Source organism: Mustela nivalis (assembly GCF_964662115.1).
Source record: "Mustela nivalis genome assembly, chromosome: 1".
Classification (NCBI taxonomy): Eukaryota; Metazoa; Chordata; class Mammalia; order Carnivora; family Mustelidae; genus Mustela; species Mustela nivalis.
This window is the reverse complement of record NC_139020.1, coordinates 83,441,551-83,466,178: the sequence shown is the minus strand read 5'-3', so window position 1 is coordinate 83,466,178 and position 24,628 is coordinate 83,441,551. Positions and strand designations below refer to the sequence as shown.

Genomic DNA, 24,628 nt, shown 5'->3' with positions numbered 1-24,628 from the left:
TTTTATCCAATCATTTTATTTTTAGAACATAAGGTATTTCTCAAATCCATTTGATAATAAATACTTTAATAAATATGACATAAATAAATATAAGTTAATTCACATGCCGTCATGAACACAAAATTATATAAATAAGTATTTTAAAATAAATTATGCTTGAGTGTTTGTTTCTACAAACACTCTGGTACAGAAATAGCTTATAAATTCTTGCTCTTCTAGTAAAGGGAAAAGAAGAACATGTTGAGTGAGGACGTTTCCCTCTTTAGCAATTTGCTCATGAAAACTTAAAAACAACTTATCTGTAGAAAATGTGAAGTCTACTTGATCAAGGGCAACCTGGGGATGGAACAGTCACATTGTTCAGATTTTGGGGGGCAACTAATGTAAACAAGCATAAGAATGATCATACTAGCTTAGGCAGGACCAGGTCAAGGCAATCCCTTCTGGTTCTTAACCCACATCCTGTGAAAATATTTTTGATTCACATTATTTTAAGAATGGCTTTAAGGTCTGGAGGGACCTCAGCTTTTTAGGAAGAGTTCAGATAGCTCATCATTCTATCGATGGTCACGGCACGAATTCTGAAAGCATGAAGAAGTATGCAGAGCTTGATTTTAGTTTTATAAAAATCTGGTTCTTCAAGGGAAGATGTCTGTGGCACAGTCACACTGTTGAAATTCAGGGCCTATAAGGATAAATATTAAGGGTGACATACATGATATTCCCAATTAAAACATTCATCCGTAAAAATGGGTGAAGCCAATACATGTCTCAGAGTCTGCATCCCACTTCCTCATTACAACTCCTAAACCCGACCCAGATCTACTCTCAGCCAGATGGCCAGGCAGAACCTGAGAGAAGAAATACTCATTATCCAAGCACATGTATCTTCAGTGAGCTCTGAAAAGACCCTTAAAGCTATTTAGAAAATCGTCAGTGGGAGTTGCATTTTCAAAAGGAACAATTCTGTTCAGATGACATCTGCTGCAATATCTAATTAATTTGTATATGTTATACTAAGAAGCTAAGTCCTTTTTAGAACAGAGAGGTGATGGATCGCTATTGATTGGAACTCCCAGAGTAACGGACCTGTCTGCTACAGGCACTCGTTTGTGCCAGATACATAAACCTGGCCACGGAGTGCTCAGTGTTACCCTTTTATTTGATAACATAATGCAAGATCTTCTTTTTGCACAGGGATCAATATGTCCACTTGTTCCTTGCAAAAAGCCCAAGAGAAAGGTAGGGTGGGTGAAGTCACGCCATTTTACAAGGGAAAATCCTGAGTCCCAATGGGAGTGAATGGTTTGGGCACGGTTGGCTGATTCCTGGCAGAATGGATTCCAGTACTCAAATCATCTGAATCTTGGACGTGAAAATGAAATAACTCTCTAGATGCTAACATTCTTTGATAATTGCAGGCAACTCACTGCTGTATTTCCAGCAATAATTCGGCACAAAAAGAGAACTCATACTTCTTTTTATCCATGTGTTGGCCACCAAGGTATTCACCCTGCTCTTTCTTATGTGACTATTTCTGTTTTGTATTAGCATCCATGCTGGGGTGATTCAGAAAATTACAGAGCCAGTTCTTGTCTGTGAGTGACGTTGTGGATATCCCAGGTGATGGGTCATTGTTTTATGTCATACACATTTTAGTTCAGAAAGGGTCACACCTAGGTATCAGGCCCCACTTGTTTTCTCCCATAGTATTTGCAGATACGTCTAATGGCCCCTCAGTGCTCAGTGTTCAGAGTGAGGCAAGCGTTCAGAGTGAGCGAGAAGCTAAGAGTAGTGAAACCCCTCCGATGTGGGTTTCAATCCTGGCTCTGCCACTTACAAGCCACTTGGACAAGCAGTTAACTCTGAGCTTGGCTTTCCTCCTCTGAACACACCCCACATGGTGGTTGCAGGGATGGTAAGAGAGAATCTGTGAAAACATCTGCAGGGAGCCCAGTGTGTACCACACACTCAACAAGCGGGAGTCTGCTTGTCTTCCCCGAGGCCTACTCACGAGTGCCCCTTGTCGAGAGGCTCGGCAGCGGACAGAGGAGGGGGATTTCCGGCCTCTCCCAATCATCACAGACTCTGACTAGCCATCTCAGCGTGAAGAACGTGCTCTCCCTGGTAGTATGAAGGTCTTACCTGCAACAAGTCATCAATAGCCGTCAGCATGCTTTGATCCAGAAAGATCTGCCTCTTAGGATCCATTAAAAGCTTTGCGTTCATGGCCTTGAACTCCACCTGGTACATCTTCAAGTCCTCATAGATACTGCTAAGGCACAGGGTCTAAGTGATAGGACAAAATGGGGAAGGAGCCACTGAGATGGCTGAAAATGTTTCCCCCCCGCATTGCATCTGAGGAAAGACAATATTTGTGTCTTACCGTCATAAAGGAGGCCTTTCTGGAGGCCAGGCAACTCCCATTCTAGAAGAAAAAATAATGAGACATCAATGATATGAATTCATCATAGGGGCTGAAACCTTTAATTTCCTGACTTACAGTTATCAAAGAGATCTCTCTGGAAGCCAGGCAACTCTCATTCTAGAGAAAAAAAAAAAAAATCACATCAAAACTATTAATTCTTAATATACATTTTCCTGGCTTTTCTCAAACACATCTTTTTCATTGTAGTAAAAAACACATAACATAGAATTTACTATCTTGATTCCTCTTAAGCATACTATAGTTCAATAGTATTAAGTATATTCACATTGTTGTAAAACACATATTTGTTGTATGTCTATACATATTTTTTCAAATTCAGCTTCTGAAGTGGAACCTATTAAAATCTCCTGGTGATGGAGACCCGATACATGCACATTTTTGGAAGAAGATGAGGTTTGATGCCTAGCTCTTCCCTGTGTTACTTGCTTGGGGAAGAAAATCATCCACACCATGGTTAATTCCAGTGGTAAGCAGGCCTCCACGGTGCTGGTTTTATCCTTTGTGATATCTTCATGATCAATCTCTTCAGAAGTGCAGGAGTAAAGTTCTAGGGTTTGTTGGGCCTGTAAGAAACATAAAGAGTAACCCAGTTTATAATATTAATAAGGCACCTGGCCCTATAGGAAGCTGACACTGCAGGCTGCTTCTGACATCCACGTCTTTGACAGGTAGGAAATCTGGGATCTTCCTAAGACAAAAGGAAACAGGTCATTTACATTCTCTCTCCCTCCCTGCTCTCCCTTTGCCTAGGACGAATTTCTCTGAATGATCCACTTTTCCATTATGGAAACAGTATAAATCATTTCAACAGGCTATGCTAATCAGCGTCTACACCATGCTGTGACACTTGCTTCCGGTGAAAACAGGTTTTTTCCCTTTTGTCAAAGCACCTGGGTTTTATGAATATCCTTTTCAAGCAGAATGTCTAAAGGCAGAACTGTTAAGGTCCCAACTTGATGGATATAACAAACATGTAACCTAAAGACAAGTGGTTCACATACACACACGCAACCACACACACGGATGTCATCTTAGAAGCACGCTGGAAAGCACCGTTGAATAGATTTATGAAATTTATCTAAGAAGTCAGTAAATTTGATTGAAGACTGAGATCGTTTTTCCATTCATCAAGCCTAAGGTGTCCAAGGAGTCCCCCCTACTCTTATCTGTGGCTTCACTTTCCTTCACTTTACCTGCCAGTAACCGTGGTCTGGAAGGAGGTAATCTTCCTTCCGGCTCAGAGTCAAAAGCTTCCCAGTAGCCTAACAGCACATCACAATGCCTGTGGCTGCTCACTTCGCTTCAAGTCATCACACGGGCATTTTATCATCTCACATCATCACAAGAAAAAGGGTGAGTATGGTACAGTAAAATACATAGAAACCACATTCCCTTAACTTAAATTCTTATAATTGCTCTATTTTATCATCAATTATTATTGTCAATCTCTTACTGTACCTAGTTTAGAAATTAAACTTTATCATAGATATGTGTGTATAGGAAAAAACACAATATAGGATTCGGTACTGTCTGTGGTTCCAGAGGCCCACTGGGGGTCTTGGAAAGTATCCTCCATGGAGAAGGGGGGACCCACGGTACTAAGGAACAGGACGAAGAAGAGGACTGTCATCCCCCGCTCCCTTCCCAGATTCTAAGTTCAAGTGCAGAGACAGGAAAGTGCCCAAACGACAAGGAGCCATGTCAGCATGTAAGAAGTACTGAGAAGGGTATGAAGTCTTCTCCAGAGAGAAGACATCGGCATTAAGAGGATTAGAAGGCCTACCGGCAGAGGAGAGGAAATTTCAGGCAAAGGGAAGTGCAGGAGCCATAATTAAGGCTTGAGATGCAGAGCATGTTTGGAAACAAGTAGTAAAATCTCTGGGGTAAGCAGAATAATGCCCCATCCCCCCACCCTCCATCCACTTCCTAACCTCTGGAACTGGAGAAGAGGTTACATGGCCAAGGGGGAATTACAGTGGCTGATGAAATGAAGGTTGTTAATCAGCTTGCTTTAAATTGGGAAGTTATCTTGGATTATCTGGGTAGGTCCAATGTCATTGCTGGGTTGCTATAAATGGTAGGCGGCAGGAGTCAACGTCAGAGTCATGCATCGTGTGGGCAGCTCAGCAGGCCACTGCTGGCTTTGAGGCTGGAAGGGGGCCATTTACCAGGGACTGTGGGCTGCCTCTAGAAGCAGGAAAAGGCAAGAAAATGGATTCTCCCCTGGGGTCTCCAGAAAGGGACACAGCTCTGCTCCCATCTGGATTCTAGCTTATTTCAGATTTCAAACTCCAGGGTTATAAAATAATAAATTGGTGTTGTTTGAAGCCCCTTACTTTGAGGTATTTAGTTACAGCAGCAACCTGGAGCTATACACTGTTCCTGGAGGTACACACACACACACGCACACACACGTACACACACACACACACACACACACAAGCACCCAGGCAGCCGCCGTCCCGAGCAGGTGGTAAAGAGTTGGATTTGGAAATATGGGCCCTTCTCTCTTCAAGAGAAGCTGGAAATTTGGATTCTTACATAAAAGGCCCATTTTTTTTCAATGGTATCAAACTCAAAATCAAAGACAAAACGTCCGGGTCAAACTCCACACATCTGTGGGCTGTGAGCAGCATGCGTTTGCCACCTCTTTCTTCTGTAAGAAGCCAGCTGATTTGTTCTAGCAAATTTGACAAAGGAACGCTATAAAAAACTATCAAGTTGAGTCCTGCAATCTTTTGACCTTTAGAGCTGTACTGGGGAGTCGAAGGGTTAGCTTTTTCACATAAAGCATCTATTTAAATTGCAGCTCCTAAATTTTATCCAGATGGAAACTTTCTTCAGGAGTCCAAGAACTTTTCTCTGCAGTTTTCATTTGCTGAGCTGCCTTTTTAATTAAGATTGACTGAACTGTGAGGAGCAATTGGCATTGTGAAAGCCTAGAAGGGGGAAAGAATTCTTTAAGAAGGCCTTGTGGCCTTGGGTATATTTTAAGAGAGTCATAAAACAACAAGCTAGAAAATATTCAGGAAAGATTTACCAGAGAACAGGGAGCCAAAAGACAGCTTTTAAAACATCAGTCTTTGGCTGTTCCAGCAGAAGGTGTAGGTATAGAAGCACTTTCAAAAGGAAAAAAAAGGATGTTTTTGCATTAAAATATGAAACCTAAATAAGTGAATGAAGCTGTAAATTGTATTAGATAACCCGTGACACACCCACTGTCACAGGCCCCTGGGAACATGTTGCTCAGACAAAGAACTGTGTCACCACATTGGAAGCTGGTGAGTGATGCGTGGGGCAAATCTAATTCATCTTTGTAGCCCCTGGAGCACAGGGGCTGCACCTAATAACGCTTTCCTGGATTGATAAGTGTGTCAGAGAAAGAGTGTGGGCCTGACACAATTCCATCTCTGTTGGCAGGCTGCAGGGAACACTGTAAATATCCACTTTCCTCTGTGTAGACATAGCCAAAATGAGTGCCATTATAATTTATTACCACTCTTGCCTTCTCTGGAGACACAATTTCATTGAGACTCTTTAGCTAATAGTTGGGCCCTTTGTAAAGTTCCCTCTCCCCATCCTGACGGCTCCTGATTAACGTCCCCAATTTCTCTGCAGTTCTTTTCAGGTGATCAGGGGTTCAGAGAAACCCCTTCCCTAGAAAGGCCACAAAGTGGGGACAAGGATATTGAAAAACTCACCTTCTGAAGCGTGTTGCTGACAGCTCTCAGCAGGTTTTGGGAGTGGCTGAGGCACTGGAACATTCCTGGACTTGGGGACGCTGTGGGGAGGCTCCTGGCCAAACTGAGGTCGACCACGTGGTTTAGGAGGACCAAGATGGTCAGAAGGTAGAGGCCTGGAAAGGAAGAGGAGCAGGCTGAGCTCATCAGCTTGGTTTGCCCTACTGCTACCTTCCATCCATTCGGTCATCTGCACCCATCCACATCTTACCCTCACCAACCCCCCTCCAGCATCTCCAATCTTCCTTCCACACCTGAGAAATGAATCAAGTTCTTGGAAGGCAGTGCTCTGGTGTAGGGCTAGAAGGCAACTCCCTGTGAGGCCCCCCTAACGAGCTCGGACAAGGCGGCTGAATTCAGAGCTCACCCTCTATTTCACCAGTAGGGAAACTGAGGCCAGGTAGTGAAGTGACTAGCCCAGACTCGGCCAAGTGTTTTGGAAACAGTGGGGTGACAGCCTCACTTTGAAGCTGGCTGGGATCTGCCCTCTTCTAGCTGTAACTGAGGGACCCTGAGAAAGAAAGTTACCGCGAGGGGCCTCAGTTTCCAATCTGTGAAGTGGGCCCGATGGTAGCCCACAAGGCCGCTTCCAGATAAGGAGACAATGTCCTACTGAGCGCGCGGTAAGCACGCAGTCATTCCTTCTGTCACCCTGCACGAGGTTGCGGACTGCCTTCCGGTCTCCGCTGAGCCGGTCCCGGGCTGCTGCCGCGTCTCCCCGGGCTGCCGCCCCCTCCGCAGCCCAGCGAGCGCCGAGCCTCCCGGCGGGCGGGTTACTCACCGCGCGGCGGGCACATGCTGAGCGGGCGCGGCGTGGACCCCGGGCGGGCGCTGGACGCGGACTGAGGACGCAGCAGGTGAGGGCGGTGGTGGGAGGCCGCCCCGGGGGGTCACATTTTTATAATTGTCCCGAGGCGCGGCAGGACTTTCCCGGGACTCCGCTGTCCTGCTTGCTTTCTGTCTCTCTCTCTACATCAGCTTCTCGGTGACACGTGGAGCTGGGCCCGCGGGGTTTGCGGCGCTTTCGGATTAACTCCGCCGGTGCCCGGCCGCAGCCTTCTGGGGACGGCCCCGCCGCCTCCAGCCCGCCCAAAGCGAAAGCGAAATTGGCGCGGAGTCAGGGCGCAGGGTCCCCGGGCCAGCCCGACCCCTCGCCGGCCGCCGTCGGTCCCGGCCTCGGAGGCCCGCCCACCCCGCGCCCTCCGGCCCTCGCCCCGCCGCCCTGCAGCGCCCCCTTCCCACGGAGCGCCGAGTAGTGCCGCTCACTGTCCACCTGTGTCCGGGATGTGCCCTGATCGCGACCGCCCACCCAGCCCTGAGAGGGCCTTCGTCGGTCGTCCGCTCGCCGTGTATTCCTTCAGACGGTCCGCCGGTGCCGGTGCCCGCTGGGCACTGCTAAGCGTTTGACACCCACTGCTGAACAGGTCCCTTGGGGGGCACTCCCACACTAAATCTGACTCCGTGTATTTTATTCGCGTACCTATTTTAAATGTGAAAAGGGATGAAACCAGACTGGCGATGCAATAAACTGTTGTTCCGGAGAGTCCAGTTTCCTACAGGGAGAGAAGGGTATTATTTAGTGGGATGGATACACGGCGCCGTGGGAGAAGCCCAGAGAGAGGACACCTCAGCAGGACAAGGCGGTGAGGAGGCAATGAAGGCTCCGGGGAGCAGGGCCCTCCAGTATGCTTCTAGGGGCAGTAGACTGTGCCCAGTAAATGGGATGCAGGTTTTAGGTCGGGGGAACAGGGGTCTGAAGCACAGTCAGGGAGGGTAGTGGGAAGTGGGGATCTGGGGCTCCTGCCATCAGAGTGTGACGTCAGAGAGAGCGATGGGGCTGTGCTATGAGGGTAGTAGATGCCATGCTAAGGAACATCCGCTCTGAGGGTGGTGGGGAGCCTTCTCAGGTTTTAGGCAGGAGGCATGGTTAGAGAGGCATGATGGGAAGATTCCCTTCAGCAATAGTATGGAAGGTGGATCCCAGGCATCAGGAGTAGAGCACAGGGAGCAGCTGGGAGGTATGGCCAAAGCCTCAGTCAGAATGGGGAGGACAGAGTGGGCCAGAGAGACTTTCAGGGTGCTGAGGGGCCAAGACTTGGTAACTCCTTAGGTGTGATGGGCAGGAAGGTGTTGAGGATGGTGGAATGGGGGTTATCCCAGGGCCTAGGCAGGGGTTAGTGTAAGAGGGGAGCGAGTTTGGAGGAGACGGTGAGAAGTTCCATTTTGGATGTACTGGGTGTGAGGTTCCTGTGGGACTTTTCAGTTCACTCATCTCTACCACAAGTGTTAGTCACCCTGGGTATGTGTAAAAGGGAGGGGTGTGTTTGGTCACCTACTCAGAGCTTCGGATGGGTCTGACAGTGCTCAGGCCCCAGGACTGCATAATGGAGCCATCAGTACCCACTTCTGTGCAGATGAGCCCATCTTGAATAGGGAAAAGCCTTGAGGCTACAAAGAAGAGTAGATGCTTCCTCTTTCTCTCCTCTAGGTCCCTACTGAAGTCAGGATGGATGAGTCCCTGTAAACCTTGAGACACCGCCATGAGTACTAAGCAGGACCCATTGAAGATGGAGCGAAGAAGCCAATTAGAAGAAAGCTATGATAGGCCCTGGTCTGATTCAAGCTCTCTCAGTTGTTAGCATCAGGCTCCCAGGGCGGATCATCTATCTGTTCAAGGGTGAGGAGGCACCCACTATAGGGACTTTTAGATGTGTGTGAAATGAGAGCACTGGTTGCTCTCTAAGGCTCCTTGCAGTGGTGCTGTCTGTGAATTCCCCCATGGGGATAGAGACCCATGTGTTGTCAGAAACAATTGCATCCAGCAGATTGTGTGAAGCAAGTGACAGGTGCAGAGCTGTGTTGTTGCTATAGGGCACTAGGACGGAATTAAATATACTTAAAGTCAGAATGAAGTCAGATTCATCACAACTGAACTATGCCTCCCCTATGGAAAAGTAATTTCTGTGGCATAGATAAGTACAGGGCCTGTCTGCCTAGAATGGATTTTGGACCACCAAACACAATTTCTTTCTTTCTTTCTTTTTTAGATTTTATTTATTTGACAAACAGAGATCACAGGTAGGCAGAGAGGCAGCCAGAGAGAGAGGAAGGGAAGCAGGCTTCCTGCTGAGCAGAGAGCTTGATGCAGGGCTCGATCCCAGGACCCTGGAATCATGACCTGAGCCGAAGGCAGAGGCTTTAACCCACTGAGCCACCCAGGCGCCTCCCAAACACAATTTCTAACCTATGCTCTGTGAAACAGTTCTCTGATATGCTGTGTATAGTACAACCAAGATAAAATTAAAACTTTCTTCTGGGACAACACTGCTTTTTTAGACAAATTCTTTGCCCGTGATCACTACTACAGAGAGTCTACCATTTATTGGAAGTCTTGGCCAATGCTGTAAGGCAAGAATAAGAACACAGAGACTTAAAAATTGGAAAGGAAAAGACAAAATGGTCATTATTTTATAATGGGATACACAGTAGATATCCCCAAAAAAGGGGGGGGGCAACAGAAACAAGAGAAAAATGTAGAACTAATTAGAATTACTTAGAAAAATCACCGACTTCACTGGATGCAAATACCAAATTTTTTAAATCAACTACATTTCTGGAATTAAAAAAAAGAACACTGGGTGATGTATGGAATTGTTGAATCACTGTATTGTACACTCGAAGCTAATATAACACTGTATGTTAACTATACTGGAATCAAAATAAAAAAAAAAAAAACCCCGAACTACATTTCTCTACAACTGCAACAATCAATTAGAAAATATAATAAAAATAATATACCAAATAATGAATGAATGACAATACAAAGAAGATACCGTTCACAGTAACAGCCAAACTATAAAGTTACTCCCTGTAAATTGAGAGGCAGTCCAAGTGGTTAAGAGTATGGACTATAAACTGTTTGAAGCTAGGCTCTGTCACTTACTTTACTTACTTGTTATGAGTTCTTGGACAAGTTCCTTATTTCTCTGGGCTCAGTTTCTTCATTTGGAAAGTTATGGTGATAAAAGTTTAAATGGTGGTTGTGATTATTACATGAGTTAGTGTAAGTGTAGAATAGTCTTTGGAAAAAAATTTAAAAATCTAATCAAGAACATAGAGTGATTTAATTGAAATGGAAACACATTCCATACCCTTGGGAGGAAGATCTTAATACATAAAGAGCTCAAGTCTATTCTAATTAATTCACATATTCAATGCAATCCCAATGCAAATTACAAATAATTTTCTGAGGAACTTAATAATAAACCTACTCTAAAAAATATATATGTAACAATAAAAGTCTGTGAATATCCAAGCTAAACTTGTAGAGGAGGCATAAACAGGGGTATTAGTCCAGATACAAACATGCCATTCAAAGCAATAGTAATAAGAATAGTGTTTAGCAAAAGGATGGCCAAATAAACCATTGAAACGGAATAGAGAAATTAGAGACAGACTCGTACCTATGAGTAGTTAGTATAAGATTCAGATGGCACCCAGGTCAATGAGAAAAGCATGGATTGTTTAGCAGAAAATGTTCACTATGTGGTGAAATATAAAACTGGATTCCAACCTAAAACAGCATACAGAGATAGTAAAGCCACTTGGAGGACTAAATAGGAAAAATGGGAAAAAGTAAAATGGTTATAGTGCTCGATGAAAATGTAGGAGGCTATCTTTGTCACTCAAGAATGGGGAGGACTTCTCAAAAACAGCAAAGCCCCAGGCCATAAGGAAAATACTGATAAATTTGGTTACCGAAAAACTAAGAATTTTTTTTAAAAGATCTTATTTAGTTATCTGAGAGAGCTAGAGAGAGAGAGCACATGTGTGCATAAGCATGAGGGAAGGGCAGAGGGAGAGGGAGAAGCAGGTCCCCACTGAGCAGAGAGCCCTATATGGGGCTGGATCCTAGGACCCTGAGATCATGACCTGAGCCATAGACAGACACTTAACTGACTGAGCCACCCAGGTGCCCCCAAATGAAGAATTTCTGTAGTATTAATTCCTGTTAGTCATGGACAGTTAACAGGCCGCTGACTGATGGGGAGAAGACATTTTGCACTGTCCAATAGGAGAATAGACCTGGACCTCCTGCAAGTCAACAAGAAAAAGACAGAAACTCCAGTAAAAATTGGCAAAGCTAATGAACAGATGATTTACAGAGAGGAAACCCTCGAGGCTAATCAGCATAATGAGATGCTCGGATATATTATAATCAGAAAAACACAAGTGGAAAAACAATGTGATCACTTCATACATATTAGATTGGCAAAAATTAGAACATTGGATACTGACAAGTGTTGGGGGGAAATGTCAGATGGTAGAATGATTTATACAATGCAGGTAGACTGATGCAGCTATGTTCAGTCATGTGGCTCGGTCAGATTAAATATGTGCACACCTGATGACTCAGTGTTCTACCTTGGGTGTCTATCTCCAAGAGATTCTTACACAGGCTCACACAGGGACATATAGGAGAATGTCCAGCAAGTTATTCTTTGTAGCAGTGAGGAGTTAGAAGTAATCTGGGTATATCAGGTTCTGGACAACTCGAAATTAGAATTTTCCCCGAATCCGTCTCACGGGAGGAATGACCCATCTCTTCTGGCCAATACAGTTAGACAGGAAGACATTCAACTCAACTGTTTGTTATCATATACCTCTGTTTATTTGGTGACCCACTGCATGGGAAATTTATAGGGTCTGATAACACTGATCTCAGAGTGAGAAGGAAAATGGGACAGGAAAACACTGGGCATATTTGTACTTCTGAAAGGGAAGAGTTGAATCAGTTTTCTGTTCCCCAATGCTACCTTTTGGCAGGAGACCAAAGCTTTTTATTTAGCTAAGATTTCCAAAGAAACCCCAGGTGAAAACAGCAGCCCGGACCTTTACTGATATCCTACAATTTCATTTCCTCTGTTGTTTTTACATGAAATATCCCAGTGTTTCTTTCCTAAATAATGACACAAATTTACCCGATGTCAAGGGACTTCAAAGAATCTAGAACACATTCTGTATATTTATTCCAGTGGTAGTAATATCCTTTCAGACAACAAACAGAACAGTTTTGTTCCTCTCTAGAGCAGAAGACTAATGTTCCCACACTCAATAAGTATCTATATAAAAAATGTGAATGTATTCTCAAAAACAATTGAAAGTGATCTATTTTGGATTTCAGTAGAGCTAAACCGATTTCATGCCCCAGGTTTAGGGCCTCCATCTGATAAAAGGCTCTCTACAAATGGTTTCATTTATCTTGGGATCTCCTCAACCAAAAATTCTGGGACAGCCGAACGAGAAACTCATTGAATTCCACACCCAGTTCCAGCAGACTTTCCAAATTCATTGGAATGAAATTCTTAGTTAAGTTGCTCAGGGAGATTAAAAAACAACAACAACAAACTAAAAAACAAAAACTATTGATTTCTTTTGAGAGGCTACTGCTAAAATGTAGTAGGTCCCTACCTGTGAGGCCTGTTGGTGAATTATGCAGCTGCTTGCGCAACAACAGTTTCCAAACTGTAGCCATTGCCCCTGAAGTAAATATGTTTCCCTTGAAAGAATAAGAAAAATACCATTACGAAAATAATGTAAAAAGGGCAGAAAACACCTTTCAGAAGATCCTCTTTGCTTCCAGGTGGTAACTACGGAGGCTGCTATTTTCAGAATACTGAGGCTTCGTTTGTGGATACAACTATTGCATGACTTCAGCCTTCAGCTATAAACAGTTTTATTAAACTGGGAAGCTTGGTACTTTTCCCGACTGTGTTAGGGGATTTTGCACCCAGATATTACGTTGACTAGGAGTGAATCGAGAGGAGTGATCTTACTGGTTACTGATACCAGTTGATAGTACTTACTGACTACGTGTTATATGCCAGGGACTGTAGTGGGTGATTCAATATTATCCTTTCATTTAATCTTTATAACATCCTATGAGCTGGATACCGTTACTATCCCCACTTTACAGATGAGGAAACTGAGCTTTCATGAGGTTAAATAAATTTCCTAGGAGAGTGGGGCTGGGATTTGAATCCAGCCTATCTTTGTTAGTCTCTTAGCATATAATGGGGTAACAGGGAGGGTGGAGAGTATAGGAAGGGAGTGTAAATTAATATGACCTTTTTGGAAAGTACTTTTGAAATACTTGACAAAAGATTTTTTTTTTAAAGATTTTATTTATTTATTTGACAGACAGAGATCACAAATAGGCAGAGAAGCAGGCAGAGAGGGAGGAGGAAGCAGGCTCCCCGCTGAGCAGAGAGCCTGATGTGGGGCTCGATCCCAGGACCCTGGGATCATGACCTGAGCCAAAGGCAGAGGCTTTGACCCACTGAGGCACCCAGGCGCCCCGACAAAAGATTTTTAAAATATCATACATTTTGGCCAAACAGTTACACTTCTGGGCTCTGGTTCAGGGCATTGAAAAGAGACAATGATCATGTACAAGAGTCTTCACTGCAACACTGTGAGAGTTTATAATATAGGTTGAAAACAATTGTCTGTAATAGGCACATAATATAAATTATAGCAGAGGCATAGTTAAAACATTACATATCTTTTACTAAGAATATTAAAAACGTTATTGGGGGCGCCTGGTGGCTTAGTCAGTTGGGATCTGACTCTTGATTTCAGCTCAAGTTTTGGGTAGATGGGTTGTGTGATGGAGCTGCGTCAGGCTGCCCCCTCTGTGGGGAGTACACTTAGATTCTCTCCCTCTGTTCCTCCCATAACTCTCTCTCTCTCAAATAAATAAATAAATCTTAAAAAAAGAAATGTGTTATTGGGAAAAAGTCAGAACTTGTCAGGGGAAAAGAAAAATGTAAGACTATGTGTGTATAGTAGGATCAAAATTACATTTAAAATGGAAGAAAATCTAACAAAATTGCAGCAGTGGCTGTACCTGGATAATGGATTATTAGGTAATTTTTATTGTGTACCTTATGCTTTTCAGTATTGAAGCATTTTTCTACAATGCATATGAATTACTTTTATAACCCAAAGAAAACATTACTATTAATTTTGTTTGAAGAACAGTAAATTAACTAACATCGCAATTTCTATTGTCAGCAAATAACCTTTTCTCCTGAAGTTAATATTTTAAAACTTTCTTTGGGTTTTATTTAGTCTTATTTTTTTTCTATTACTTCTAAAGTATCACTGTAGCAGAAATTGTGAGCTCAGGAAGGTATGTTGGGGCAGAAGGAAGCTTTGGGTTTACTCAAACCTGTGTCCTAAATACTGTCAGTGCTCTCTTTTATCACATTTAAATTCCTTGGACCTTCCCCACAGATGTAAGAAGATGCCCAAAGTCAGGACTCAGGGAGCTGTCATCAAAGAGGTTCAGAACTGGAGAAGAGGGTCAGAATGTATCCTCTGAAATCGATGCTAATCACAATAATAGAAGAGCACTTTACAAAGTATAGGTGCTTTTAAAGAATATTTGTCAATACATTCTTTTGTTTATCCAGTAAATATTTATATTTATGCCACCTTCTGTGTTAAAGATTCTTTGTTAAGTGGCTTGGGAAAAATTATTATAAATCAGCTATAATGAGCCCATGTTGCTGCCTGAATTTTTATTAAGATGACAGAGGTTCCCAAGCCCGTGGGTGGCTCAGTCAGCTCAGCATTTGACTCTTGGTTTCCGGTCAGGTCATGATCTCAGGGTCACAAGATCGAGCCCCACATCAGGCTTCATGCTTAGCAGGGAGTCTGCATAAGACTTTCCCTCTCCACACTCTTTCTCTCTCAAATAAATAAATAAATCTTAAGGAAACAAACAACAACAACAAAAAGGTGATAGAGGTCTCCAATCAGGGAAGCAGAGAATTTCTGCTTCAGTTTAGTTAACCTGGAAGAAGGAGCTTGCACATTTGCTTAAGTTAGGAGGTATAGTAAGACCTCATAATGAGACTTATAAAATAAACTTAAGGAAAGCTTCAGTTATCTCCCAGGTAGTATTACCTGTGTCCCATCCTCACCAGCCCCCGGGTGTATGGCGGGAAAATGTGGGGAGGAAAACAGACATCCACTCAACAGTGTCTAATGAATAGGAGACCCAGAAGGGGCAAAACACAAAAGTAGATCTTGTCCCGTCTTTCTCCTTTTATAATACCCTCAGATCCCCTTGGCCAATATCATAATGAATCCAAACAGCTCTGCAAATGGACGGAAGCCCCTCACGGACGCTGCTCCTCGTGTGCACTCTCAGGTCTGATCTGGCTGCGTGTGCACCCACATTTCCCAAGACTCTCCAGCGTCACTGCCTTTCTGGCCTTGAAGCACGCTGCTGCTGGGCAGGTTCCCATGGCAGAGTCTTTGCACTTCCTGTTCCTTCTCCCTGTACCACTGTTACCCTCGGTTACCTTCCAGGACCGATCACAAGGCTCTTATCCTTGCTCCCTCACCACTTCGTGTAAAACGCGCTTTCCCCTCCGCGCACTCTGTGACTCTCCAGCCCACTACTATTTTATTTTGCTTTCCTATCAGTTACCCCTACTTGACATTATGTTACATGTTAGTGGTTTGTTTATTGTCTGTTATTCTATATTAGAAGGTACAGCCCCTGAGGTCAGGGACTATATAGAAAAGGGCGTGGTACATAGTCAATATTCCAGAAATAGTTCTTGAGTAAATAAATGAAGGGATATATTTTTCTGGAGGGCAGTTTGGAAGTAAGTATCAAAACATAAAATTATATATACTTAAAAAAAAGATTTAATTAATTAATTAATTTGATAGAAAGACACAGCGAGGGAGGAAACATAAGCAAGGGAGATTGGGAGAGGGAGAAGCAGGCTTCCTGCCAGGCAGAGAGCCTGAGGGGGGGACTCAATCCCAAGACTCCGGGATCATGACCTGAGTCGAAGGCAGATACTTAATGACTGAGCCACGCAGGTGCCCCATATATATACTTTTGACTTTGCCAATTCAACCTCTTAGATTGTATTTTGGAGATGATTATACAGATGGGAAATTATATGCATAATAAGGTTAATCACAGGATAGTTTATGGTATTAGAGAGAATCTAAATATCCATTAACAGAATATTGTGATATAGACAGACTGACATTATGATATGTAGGTCAATGTTTATCAATATGGAAAAATATTTACAACATATTATGAGGTGAGGAAAATTGATTCTGGAACAGCACATATGGAACAAATTAATAAAATTCTATCATACTTTGTATGTATCTGTGCATACAAGAATGTGTGGAAAGGTATTCACCAAAATAATAACAGTACTCTTGGTGGGTTGGAGTGGGATTTGGGGTAATTTTTACTTGTTTCCGTATTCTCTTCAGTATTTTAAAAAATAAATGAACTTGAATATTCTGAAAAACATTTTTAGGCAAAGCTAACAGAACTGTTTCATAGGTGAAATTTTCTTCTACTTTAGAATTTATGCTAGTGCATCTTAGGTCAAAGTAGCCCCCCCCCCCCATCAGTCAGACTCACTTCCTGTGATTCCAGTGAAAAGTGTTGCAGGGTTATCTCCCAGATCCTAAAGGGGTGGTGCACTGTGTTTCCCGGTGTCATTCTTTTCTGTATTGATCTTGCCACATTAGACTCTTACTGGACATATGTACAGAGAGCAGTTGCCTTCTAAGAGTCTTCCTGCCCCCTCCCGGCTCTCTCCTCTAGGGGAGCAAACCACAATGGCTTCCTGTGACCCAGAGGAAAGTTCAAGCTCCCAACTGGCTGGTCAGCCCTTCCACACAGAGCTTCTTTTTCTAACCTCACCCTCAAACCCAACCGTCTTCTGCCATTATATCTACCCAGTGTGTTTGGCTCTACCTTACATATTCATGCCTACCTTTCTCTCTGGATTTCCTTCCTCTCTACCTACTCTTCTCTAAGGCTCTTCTCACTTTTCATTTGTTTTCGTCTAAGCCTTAAAGAACTACCTTCCAGGAAAGCTGCAGTACTTACAAGCAGTATCAATTCTTAGCTTCTTAGAAAATTGGTTTCTTTTTATTTATGTATTGTGTCTGTATAACTGGTAAACTCTTTAAGGGCAGGAATATTTCTTACGCATCCCTGAATTATCCATAGCATCTATTTATTCATTCAACAAATATTAGTTGAGCACCTTCTTGTGCTAGGTTCTTGACTAGAGCAATGAATGCGCCAGGGCTTCTGATGCAGGAAGCTACTGAGAAGGGCCACCCTCGTCTGAGATCTCTTAACTGATAGTCTTCCTTTCAAACTGCACATCTACTAGTAATATTTTCTCTGTCCCTTTAGCAAGAGAATAATTTGTAGAGAAAAGGGATCAGCAACTAACACTTGTGTTTCTCTATTATTAAGGACTAACAAAAGGATTTTGAAAGGAGGTGGTCTCTTCTCTTGGTCTTTCAGGCACTGTAAACTCTAGCCTCTATAGAGGGAAGCCCCCAGATTTCTGATGAACAAGGTCCTTTAAACCAGGCAAGTTTTCTGCTGAAGAGAGTGGATAGCCATAATCCTGAAGGTGAGATCCTGACATTCATAGATTTCCTCTGTGAAATGCAGCAAAATGTAAGATCATGTCATATTGTACACATCCAAATTTTTCATGGATTAAAAAACCCATGAGGTTAAATCTAAGAATGCGGAGTCTATTGTTTCTTTCAAATACAAAATATGAAGTTATTATCATTAATAAGTTTGAGAAGTTGCATAAATATTAGTAAGCAATCAAATTCTCAACAGCTAAATTAATGAGATGCACACTATCTCAGTACTCACCCTAAGTGTTATCACCCTAAGTGTTATAGGGGGATCCTTGGCCAATAATTTCCCTTGCTTTGCCAGGCCTTAAAGTAAGTCTTTCGTTCTTTTTGGGGGGAAGTGAATGAAAGATTCAGAACCCTGAGAGACAAACATAATTCAAAAGGCTTTTCAGTAGAACTCCTTTTTGCTATCTACTCAAGATAACATTAAATAATAATTGGTAATGCTATTGCTGGATTTTTTCCCTCTGGTTGCAAAAGTCCAAATGGGGACAGACTCCTAACCCTTTACTTAAAACAAAAATAATTCTCAGTAGACATTGTTACAACTTTTCCTTTCTCATTTAAATACTGAAAGGTCAGCTTTATTTTTTAACAGAAATATCACAAGATAGCAAGCATCTGTAAGTTTTTGAGACATAGAACATGTTACAAAATTTTATAAAATGTCTTTTTAAAATTTTATTTTTTATTATGATTTTTAAAAATATTTTATTTATTTATTTGAGAGAAAGAGAGAGAGCACAAAAGCAAGGGGGAGGGGCAGAAAGGGAGGGAGAAGCAACCCCCCCCCCCCCCCCCCCCGCTGAGTAGGGAGCCTGATGAGGGGCTCGATTGGGATCATGACCTGAGCCGAAGGTAGATGCTTAACCAATTGAGCCACACAGGTGTCCCCAAAAATGTCTTTTTTTAAAAAAGGTATCAATATTTTAATGTATTTTTTTATTGAAGCATAGTTGACACACAATATTACATTATTTCCACGTATATAATATAGTGATTTAACAAGTCTCTATGTTATACTATGTTCACCACAAGAGTAGCTATCGTCTGTCACCATACAACATTATTACAGTACTGTTGACTATATTTCCTATGCTATACCTTTTATTCCCATGGCTTGTTCATGCTATAACTGGAAGGCTGTACCTCCCACTCCCCTTTACCCATTTTGCCTATCCCCCAATCCTCTTCCCCTCTGTCAACCATCAGTTTGTTCTCTGAATTTATGGGTCTATTTCTGCTTTTTGTTTGTCTATTTTGTTTTTTAGGTTCAATCTGTAAGTGAAATCATATGGCATTTTTTTGTTTGTTTGTTTGATTTATTTCACTTGGCACAATACCCTCTTTAATCCAACAATGTTGTTGTGAATGGTAAGATCTCATTCTTTTTTGTGGTTGAGAGATCCATTGTGTATGTGTTTGTGTGTGTATGTGTACCACGTGTTATCCATTCATCTATTGATAGACATGGGTTTCTTCTTACAAAGTACCTTATGCTTGCATTAATTCCCTTGTGGTAACATACATTATCCTTTGAGAATGAGATATGTTGCACCTAGAGCTCACATTATTCTCTCCGGAGATAGGTTACAGATGAAAGTAGTATTGTCTCAAGGTAACTAGCCAACAATTTTGGTCTATAGGTGTGGGATTTTTCAAAAAGTATCTTTATCCTCCCCCGCCCCCCACCTTCTTATCTTGGTTGGGAAAAATGACCATAAAGATGGTCGTGCATTGTATTACTAAGGATGTAAATACTGATGTTATTTTAAAGACAAAGGTAACAGCAGCTTAAATAAATTAGGCATTTCTGTAGCTCACTTTATTAACAATGTGGGTGGAAGTAGCCAAGGTGGGTTTGGTGGCAACATGGGGTTTGGGATCCAGGCTACTTTTATCTTCTTGGTCTGCCTTAACATGGAGCTTCCACCTTGTGGGTCAACATGGCTGCTGTAGCTCCAGCCATCACACTTGCATTTCAGGTGTTGGGAAGGGGATAAGTGGAAAGGGAGAGCATACTTCTTTTCCTCAATGGTATAACGCCAAAATTGCATACTTCATTCTATTTTCATTCCACTGGCCAGAATTTAGTCACATGACTACTCTAAGCTGCAAAGGGGTGAACAAAGAAATATCAGCTTTACCTAGGCAGCCATATGACAAGCTAAAGACTCTATTCACATGTGAGAAGATGAGGCTGGAAACAAGGAGACAATTGGCACTCCCATCTGATGTATGAACAAAGAAGGAAAAGAAAAAATGAAAGAATTTGGGAAGTTAAGAAAGAGAGTGAAAGAGAATGGGAGAAGGTAAGTTGAGATTGTATTGATGAAGGCAGACTACATTTTATGGTGTTTCTCATTTTCTTTTGTTCATTTACTTCTAGACTTCAGAGTTTATTTCTTATCACTGCAATTTACAGTGCTATATAACACACTTAAACTTCTGTTTCTTCTCAGAAGCTCTTAATTATTGAACTCCATTCAAGGAATAAGTAGTTGAGAGTGTTTTCAGCAAACTTGAAATTGTGGTAGGTGTTAGTCACACACTGGAGAAGAATAACGATCGGTTTCTGCCTTCAAAGAATGATATCAAAGTTTAGAGGGGGATAGATACCTACCAAATAATTAAACAATGATAATTGATATAAAATGAGAAGTATTATAGGGAACTATAATTGCATAGAGGTGAGTGCCCAGGCTATGCTGGGGAGAGAATAATTTCTCTTATTACATTCCTTTCTGAGCAAGATACCCATAGAAGTCCATTAGAAGAATAATTTTTCTGGATTGCATTGATTCCAAGAATGTTACACTGGAGGCTAAAAGTTCAAGCCCATTTCATTGAATCTAATGAAACAACCATATCTTGAGTATCTACTGTATCCGGGGTACTAGGCCAGACACAGTGGGGGCTACCAAAGAGAGTAAGAGTTGGTCTTGCATCATAAGTAGCTCATGCCCTGGTGAAGGAGACAACAGTGGACCTCAGGGCAACTGAGACCAGTTCTACCATGGTAAGGTCTCTGAGTCTCCAGGGAACTGAGCCTTGGCTAATGTGATGGGGTTAAAAGGGCCTTTTGGGAAGACACAGCTGGAACAAAGGGCAGGAACTGCAGGGTCTGTTTGAGGACTGACATTCAGTCAAATGTAGCAGAAGGGGTGGAGGTGGGGCAGAGGGGTGTCTGGTGACCCCAGGGCCATGCATAACAGATACTTCTGGAAAGGCAGAGGGCAGATGGGGTGGGGAGAAGCTTGACCACAATGCTAAGGAAGCTGAGTGTGGAGAGGAGGAATCTGAGGCCAAGGAAGCTAGAGGAGGCTTTAAAAATGGCTAGACAGAACACAGCAAAGAGAGAGTACTTGTTGAAGATGTTGAAGAGGCATCTTTGGGCTGAGCACCTGTCTGGATATTCACAGGCTTGTGGGTGGGGAGGGGAAGCACAGGAAAGAAAACATGGAGATTTTAAAAGCCTAAGTGATTAGGAAGGTGATGGTAACATTTAATGGTTTAGGGAAGAAAAGGAAGAAAGAGTGATTTATAAACACTACTCATTCACTCACCCCAACAGCATGTTCCTGTTCTTCACAGCACCTTGATTTTGTCAGAGGTCCAGCCCATTCTCAGCCCCCGAGTCACGTTCTAACTTGTGTGAGCTATCAGCTCAAGGCATCCTTCCCTGCAGACTGTTACTGGTCTAGGCGTGGGACTGGGGTGAGGACATAACACTTAAATTGGCTTTATCATTCTGGGTACGTATTGCGTGTTTGGGAAGGTATACATACTCTGGGTTGTGGGAATTAGACAGCACAGGGTGGAACTAAACACCCAGACTGAAAAGGGAATCCCCCAGGAATGAAAATGTATGAAGAAGATCATGGGGACAGAACAGTTCAGGAAATCAACCCCATCCGGTAGCTCTCTACTGGGCTCACCTGGACTTGAATCTCTGTGATCCTAAACAGATTATTGGACTGTGAGAACTGATCTGTGGACTGATGCCATGCTGGTCTGTCACTGGTCACTGGATGGCACACACAGGGTACAGATCTGACTAGCCCCGCAAAGTCACTGAACACTGAACTGTTGTTAGAACTACAACTCACAGAAGGTGGGTTGGAACTTGTGGATTGACCCCAATCAGGTCAATTGCCCGCTAAAAAAATATATCAAAATTTCCCATAGGCTTGAGGCATGAGCCCAGGTCTCCTTACATACATTTAGAATGTCAAAGGTACATTGCTTCTCGGCCTTTTGGCTAAGATCAAGTGTAGAATGTCAAAGGTACAATCCAAAATTACTCGTCATGGGGGTATAGCTCAGTGGTAGAGGATTTGACTGCAAAATCACTCGTCATAAGGAGATCCAGGACAATGTCATCTCACATAAAAAGCTAAGGGACAGATGCCACTGCTGAGATGACACAGATTTTGGCATTAAAAATTTTAAGGAGTCATTATAGAAATGCTCCAAGAAGTAAAGGCAAGCAGTCTGGAAATGAATGGGAAGGTAGAAACACTCAGCAAGGAAGTAGAAAAATATAAGAACTACTTGGAATTTTTAGAACTGAAAAATACAATAACTAAAAAAACAAAACAAAAAAAGAAACAAAAACAAACCAACTCTCCAGATGGACTGAATAGCAGGTCTCAGATAACCGAAGAAAGTGTGAGTACATTTGAAGACAAATCAATAGAAATTATCCAGTCTCAACAACAGAGAAAAAAAGATTTGGAGTGGGTAGTAAGAACAGAGCCCCTTTCTCCCGTGGGAGGAAATCAAAAGGTCTGACGTTCATGTCATCAGAGTCCCAGAAAGAGTGTGGAAGGAGGAAACTTCAGAAAAAACATTTGAAAGAAAAATGACTGAGAATGTCCCCAGTTTTCAAAATGAACAACAGAGACACAGGATAAAAGGAACAAGGCAAACAAAATGTCATAGAAGATGACCAAGGACTGTAAAGGTCTTGAACATAGGAACACCCAATACTACCTCTTACTTATTGTGTGACCTTGGGGAATTCTACATATCCTTCTAGGTCTCAGCTTCATCTGTAAAAATGGGTAGAATAAGACCTACCTAAAATAAAATATTATGAGGATTGAAAGCACTAATCTAATTTAAGCACTTAACGTAATTCCTGGCTCACAAGAGGCATTTAAAAAATAATAGCTTTGGGGGCCCCTGGGTGGCTCAGTGGGTTAAAGCTTCTGCCTTAGGCTCAGGTCATGGTCCCAGAGTCCTGGGATCGAGCCCCGCATCGGGCTCTCTGCTCGGCGGGGAGCCTGCTTCCTCCTCTTTTTCTCTGCCTACCTCTCTGCCTACTTGTGATCTCTGCCTGTCAAATAAATAAATAAAATCTTTTTAAAAAAATTAAAAAATAATAATAATAGCTTTTTAAAGGAGGAGAGTGGTCAGCCAAGATGTCAAGAATGGTAAGGACTGAACAGAGAACACAGGGTTCTGCAAAAAGGGGATCTAAGATGAGTTTGGTAGCATGGCCCGGGGGAATACTGACATTAATAAAAGGATGGAAAGAATGACTTAATATGTGAAAGATCCACACACACCTATAAAGATAAATATCTGAAAATTGCTAGATTTTCTATATACTAACTATAACCAGTGAGGAAACATAATGGGAAAAATATTGCATTCCTAATAACAACAAAAGAGATGAAATGTCTAGGAATAACTTAACAAAAAATATGAAAGATTTATATGAATAAATGACAAGATTTTACAAGATATAAAAGAAGGCTTCTATAAATAGAGCCATACCATGTTCTTGGATGGAAGAACAGAATATCATAAAGATGTCAATTCCTACCAAATTAATTTATAGTTATAACTCCAATCAAAATCCCCAAAGGGTTATTTTTGGAATATGACAAAATCATTCTGAAGTGCGTCTGGAGTATAACAGACAATATAACTAACACATTTTGAGGAAAAAAGAAGAAGAAGAAGAGGAATGTCTTTTACTTTCCCAGAAAGTAAAAGACAACAGAAAAGAACAATAATGTTACCAATTTGTTTCTACTGTTAGCGGAGAGTTTAGTGAAACAGGAGAGGCCGGAAGTAGCCCGTAGAACATCCACTGTGAGGACGAAGATGGTATCATAAAACAGGAGGGCAGCGAAGGGTTCTCTAGTGAGTGGTGGGAGATGTCGGTGGCGGGTGCGAGTGGGGTCGGAGGAAGGGATAGAGGGAAGCTGTTTTCCTGAGTGTGTGCTTCTAGGTACAGGGTCATTCACTGGAGTCCCACTGGAGTCCCACTGTCCCACTCCCAGGCCCTTGCTTTCTCCTTTCTAGAGGAGGGGGAAGGAAATGCCTGACTAAGGCGTTTAGAATTCTAAGAGAAACAAGAGAACTTGGGACTCCAGCTCTTCCTTCCCCATTTGGATCTGCTGGCCTGTCGATAAACTGGCTGCTGGTCTGCTGGCTGGTTATCTAAAATTACATGTTCTAATCAGCTTTACAGAATTAAGAAGACAACATCTGCCCACATTGTATCTTTATCTTGTAAGCAGTTTCTAATTCATGAGGGGGAAATGGTGTCATTGGTTGGTCCGGCGGAAACTCGAAAACCAGAACATTTAGTGGTTGGTTAGCTGGAGGAAATATTTATATGATCACACATGCCGGGCCTGCATATGAAGAACAACTTGCATGAATCTTGAACTATCAGAAACAAAAACTAGAAGACAGTGTCAAATTTCTGGGTCAGGGAAGACTCTTCAAAGCTAAAAGCAAATGCAAAGATTCCGAAGGCAATGATATATAGCTCTAACAAGATTTAAAAACAGTGGGTACAGGGACACCTGGTAGTGCAGTCAGTTAAATGTTGGACTTGGTTTTGGCTCAGGTCGTGATCTTGGAGTGGTGAGATTGTCCCATGTTGGGCTCCTCACTCAGTGCAGAG

At 42.5% G+C, this 24,628-nt stretch overlaps 1 protein-coding gene and 1 long non-coding RNA gene across 5 annotated transcripts in view; one reads left to right on the top strand and one right to left on the bottom strand.

The window, feature by feature from the left end:
- On the bottom strand, nt 1–7,398 carry IL12A (interleukin 12A). Of its 2 annotated transcripts, none has more exons than XM_082687468.1 (7): nt 6,718–7,398; nt 6,151–6,305; nt 2,899–3,012; nt 2,504–2,545; nt 2,387–2,428; nt 2,146–2,289; nt 1–685 (listed from the first exon to the last, which is right to left on the bottom strand). In XM_082687468.1, the coding sequence occupies exons 2-7, from the start codon at nt 6,211–6,213 to the stop codon at nt 530–532; spliced, it is 561 nt and encodes a 186-aa protein (XP_082543594.1). In that variant the 5' UTR covers nt 6,214–6,305; nt 6,718–7,398; the 3' UTR covers nt 1–529. The 2 variants fall into 2 exon arrangements, with proteins under 2 accessions (XP_082543594.1, XP_082543593.1); XM_082687467.1 differs by having other exon boundaries at nt 6,971–7,398.
- Nucleotides 6,966–24,628, top strand: part of LOC309842776 — a 101,386-nt gene continuing 83,723 nt past the window's right edge. For all 3 annotated transcript variants that reach the window (XR_014299774.1, XR_014299775.1, XR_014299776.1), the window contains exon 1: nt 6,966–7,046. This is a non-coding gene — a long non-coding RNA (uncharacterized lncRNA). The remainder of the gene's footprint in view (nt 7,047–24,628) is intronic.

Bases quoted from the DNA above. Each gene is read 5' to 3' on its own strand.
- IL12A (XM_082687467.1), bottom strand. The intron at 2,429-2,503 runs GTAAGTCAGGAA...TTTTTCTTCTAG, and splicing joins GAGAGATCTCTTTGATAACT to AATGGGAGTTGCCTGGCCTC. The intron at 686-2,145 runs GTAAGACCTTCA...TTATCCTTATAG, and splicing joins CTATTGATGACTTGTTGCAG to GCCCTGAATTTCAACAGTGT.